At 43.1% G+C, this 3,710-nt stretch overlaps 1 protein-coding gene across 3 annotated transcripts in view; it reads left to right on the forward strand.

The window, feature by feature from the left end:
* plppr5b (phospholipid phosphatase related 5b) overlaps nucleotides 1-1,199 on the forward strand; it is an 82,280-nt gene extending 81,081 nt beyond the window's left edge. For all 3 annotated transcript variants that reach the window (XM_034862091.1, XM_034862092.1, XM_034862093.1), the window contains one exon: nucleotides 999-1,199. In XM_034862091.1, the coding sequence (XP_034717982.1) occupies nucleotides 999-1,028 (30 nt within the window). In that variant the 3' untranslated portion in view covers nucleotides 1,029-1,199. The remainder of the gene's footprint in view (nucleotides 1-998) is intronic.
* The last annotated feature ends 2,511 nt before the right edge of the window (nucleotides 1,200-3,710 follow it).

Genomic DNA, 3,710 nt, shown 5'->3' on the forward strand with positions numbered 1-3,710 from the left:
ACCACTAAGGTCTATATAAAGAGACTTCAGATACAGTATTAGGGACCACTGAGGTCTATATAAAGAGACTTCAGATACTGTATTAGGGGACCACTAAGGTCTATATAAGTCTATATAAAAGCATCCAAAGAGCCCCATGTCATAGGACCTTTAAGGAAGCACTCCCCATGCATCTTTGCCCCTCCCTCCTCCCTTTCTCTTGCTCCACAGCCAAACACACTGAGGTTGGATTAGAAAATCAAAGCTTGTAGTCTCCATGAACAGCCATACCCTGCTGCAGCGTCTCACTGCCTTTGTTTCCCCAGTTGTGCATGCTAATCAGGCCTAGGTCTATTTCTGTTCAAAATCCTTTGCTATGTGCTGGGATCTGGATTTGATTGGAGTGCTATGATGGTGTATTTTCAGCAAGGGGGGTTCTGAATGTAAAGTGGTGTGTTTATAAAATAGTGTAGCCATCGTGACTCTATGGTTCATGCTAACAAAGTAAATTGGGGAAAGCTGCGTGAGTCTCCTAAAGTTTTTGAAATCAAACAGGATTTCTACGTGAATCCTTTGAACGCTTGTCTCCATGTGCGACCCAGAGTAAACACAGGAAGTAGATACCTGGGATAAAGGCCAACTTCTGCAAGTTGGGTCCCTGAATCTCCACAACACAGGTGCCTTGTGCAAAATTAGCATGACACAGAGAGTCACAATGGCCACATTTATGGAAAATACAGCATATAGTGGAAATACACTGGAACTTGTTTCTTTTATTAAAATACCTCAGACGAGTCTGTTATTTGGAGCCTTCCCTCAGAGATATATTCGTGGCTGAACTCCAGGACACATCCTGGTCTATACTCTTTTGGCTGATGATGGCAAGAATTCCAATTATAACTCAATAAGAGCAGCTGGAAATGTACTTTTGAGGGATTTGTCCAATTAACCGGTTCCTGTCAGACCAACCTGAGTACCTTGTTTCCTCTGTCCTGATCCGTTCCCATTCCTCCCTGCAGAATCACATCGCCTTCGCTGAGGTCACATGACGTGGAGTCGGCCGTGTGGCAGACCCATTGGACGTCCACCTTCTTCACCGTCCAATCCAATTAACTGGAGTGCAGTGCTAAACCCATTGTCTGTGTGTCTGGTCTGTGGTATGTTGTTCTATGTTGTCTTCGTCAGGCCCCTGTTGTCATTAGCAGCTTCTTGTATTCAAGAGGAAAAAAGAAAGAAGAGTCAGTAACTCAGTGGGACAGGTTGCTTCTGCTTTCTCCATCTATGCACTTATTCTGAATCCTTCTGAATCTCGCCACCAAAATGAAGCCTGCTGCGAGGCGGACAGGTGCACACTGGGGGTCTCTGGAAGAACAAGGAGAAGAACTGGATTGCATCATCTCAACTCTGCCAAGGTCCAGGTCCTGGTTTGGTAATGTTGTGTAAACAGCGTTGCTGTAATCAGATGGCTGTAACTCGTTAAGATAAAGAACCCTCTCTTGTTATGTACAAAGTTTAGTTTTTGCTGTCATCACATCACCTTTATAACATTCAGAGAAGGCTGCTGTGAATATCAGAATATGACTTTGACTGCTGGGCCCATATCTATCAAACCAAAGGTGACATTTAGACTTAAAGGAGCAGTTTGTTGCACGGCAGCTGGATTCTCGCTATAAGGCGCGAGAGTTGCAATTTATTTGGACACTTTTTATGCATTTGTTAGATGTTTTGACAGTTGAGACATGACAGGGAATGTGGGTAGAGAGACGGGGAAGGACATGGGACAAAGGTTCCCGTCCAGACTATTTTATTGAGTTAGATTGATTTGCTGTTGGATGTCTCGTCTCATCATGCACAGCGGCTGAATTCTCATGATATCCCGAGATCACGCGAGAAGCTACCGGCAGGTGTAGTGTGGTTTCTGTTAGTCGAGGGCAGATTTGAGTCACTTTGCCCCGAGTGTTGACTGCTAGCTACAAGTTGGCATCAAACAGGTTGTGGAGTTTTGAAAGGCGAGGGCGTTTCCAGGCTTAAAGTATGATTCTTGGCTTATGTTTGATACATATGGGCTCAGGTAAAATAGCAATTCTGGAAAACTGCCAAACTTTATGTCTTTGTATTCATATATCATTTTCTGCTCCTGACATCTCTATGAGAGTTAAGGGTGTGTGTGTGTGTGTGTGTGTGTATAAGAGTGTAAAGGTGTGTGTCCAGTGTGCAGTACATACTGTACAGTAGACTCCAACCAATGAAATCACTATACAACATTTATTTAAGTCCCACCTGACAATCACCACTCCCCTTTCTCTTCCTTTTTGTCCCCCTTTTTGTGGTTAAAAATAGTAACAAGGTGTGCGGTAGCAACACTGTCCACGAGGAATGGCCACGGCAAGAAGAGCCGGCCGCTTAGCTTTCTTTTATTCTTTTGAAAGCTACAAAAGACACAAAGGTCAGCCTGACTCACAGGCCAAAACTGAGATTTCTATCGTATGTATGAAGTTAGTAGTCTTCTTGTATCACTTCTGATGTGTTCTGCTGTGTGGAATCAGGTTCCAGTGATGAAAGGAAATCTACAGATGAGATGTTTCCTCCTCTTTTCTCTTAGAAAGGATCTATCCAGTATCAAACAGCCATGGAGCCATGCTGGGCTGCCCCCCCCCCCCCCCCCCCCCCCCCCCCCCCCCCCCCCGGGGACTGTAGTTCCATCTTACAGCCAGTCAGGACATCCAACTATTTTTTCCTATTTCATGTAGCATTGAACATGAAAGAATAACTTTACTGCAGTCTTATCTGCTTTTTAGTTACTTTTATGCATTAGTTACTATCCCCCATAATAGATATTTTCCATTCTGTTTCAATAGATACATTTTTGTTACAATTAATTAATCTTTCTATTTTATAAGCTGTCTTTTAGAATTCCTGAACCCGTTACAATACAGAGCCGTTTTCACCGTCACACAGAACAGTGTTTTGAACGTCTAATGGAACACTGGTAATCATTCCCCTGATTAAGATGAGGAGATGGATCTCTGGGTCTCACTACGGGACACATTTAGCCTAGCGTAATACAAAGACCGGGCGCAGAGGAATGCTGTCTGTCTGTTTTAGGAATTTTCCTTTTTAATATTTAGTCTCGTCACATCACCCACCTATTTGTGTGAAGTGCGAGATAAAAGGATAGATGATGAGGCTATCTCTGGACTGGACATGCTGTCCATATTCTCGTGTTACTCTGGGTAACTCAGAATACCAAGATATTTACCAAAATACGGGAGCATATTACATTAATATGAAAAACACAGAAGAAACACCTGGTCTTTGGCTGAAACTGCTCATGTTTGTTCTTTGAATTTGAACAAATTTCTGAAGCCTGCATTCCTTTGTATTTTTGGCCAGTAACCTTAGTTTGTGACTATTGTGTACTACAATTACATTTTATTTATATAAATATATAGTCCAGCATTGCCAGACCTTCCAACACAGCACTGCACTAGATAACAACCTGCTCTGGTTTACTGGCATTTCTAAGCCAATCATAATCGTCTTGGGCGGGGCTAAGCTCCTCATGGTGCCTCTGCTAAGTAGTCTCAGGAAGGAACTAGTTTTGGTGGAACGTGTATGTTCAGAAGTAGTTTTAGTCGTCAACAGAGAACTCTGATTGGACAGATAGTCTAGCTAGCTGTCTGGATTTACCTTGCAGAGATCTGAGGACCAGGTAACCATAGTCCTCAGAT

The sequence above is a fragment of the Etheostoma cragini genome, chromosome 22 (assembly GCF_013103735.1).
Source record: "Etheostoma cragini isolate CJK2018 chromosome 22, CSU_Ecrag_1.0, whole genome shotgun sequence".
Classification (NCBI taxonomy): domain Eukaryota; kingdom Metazoa; phylum Chordata; class Actinopteri; order Perciformes; family Percidae; genus Etheostoma; species Etheostoma cragini.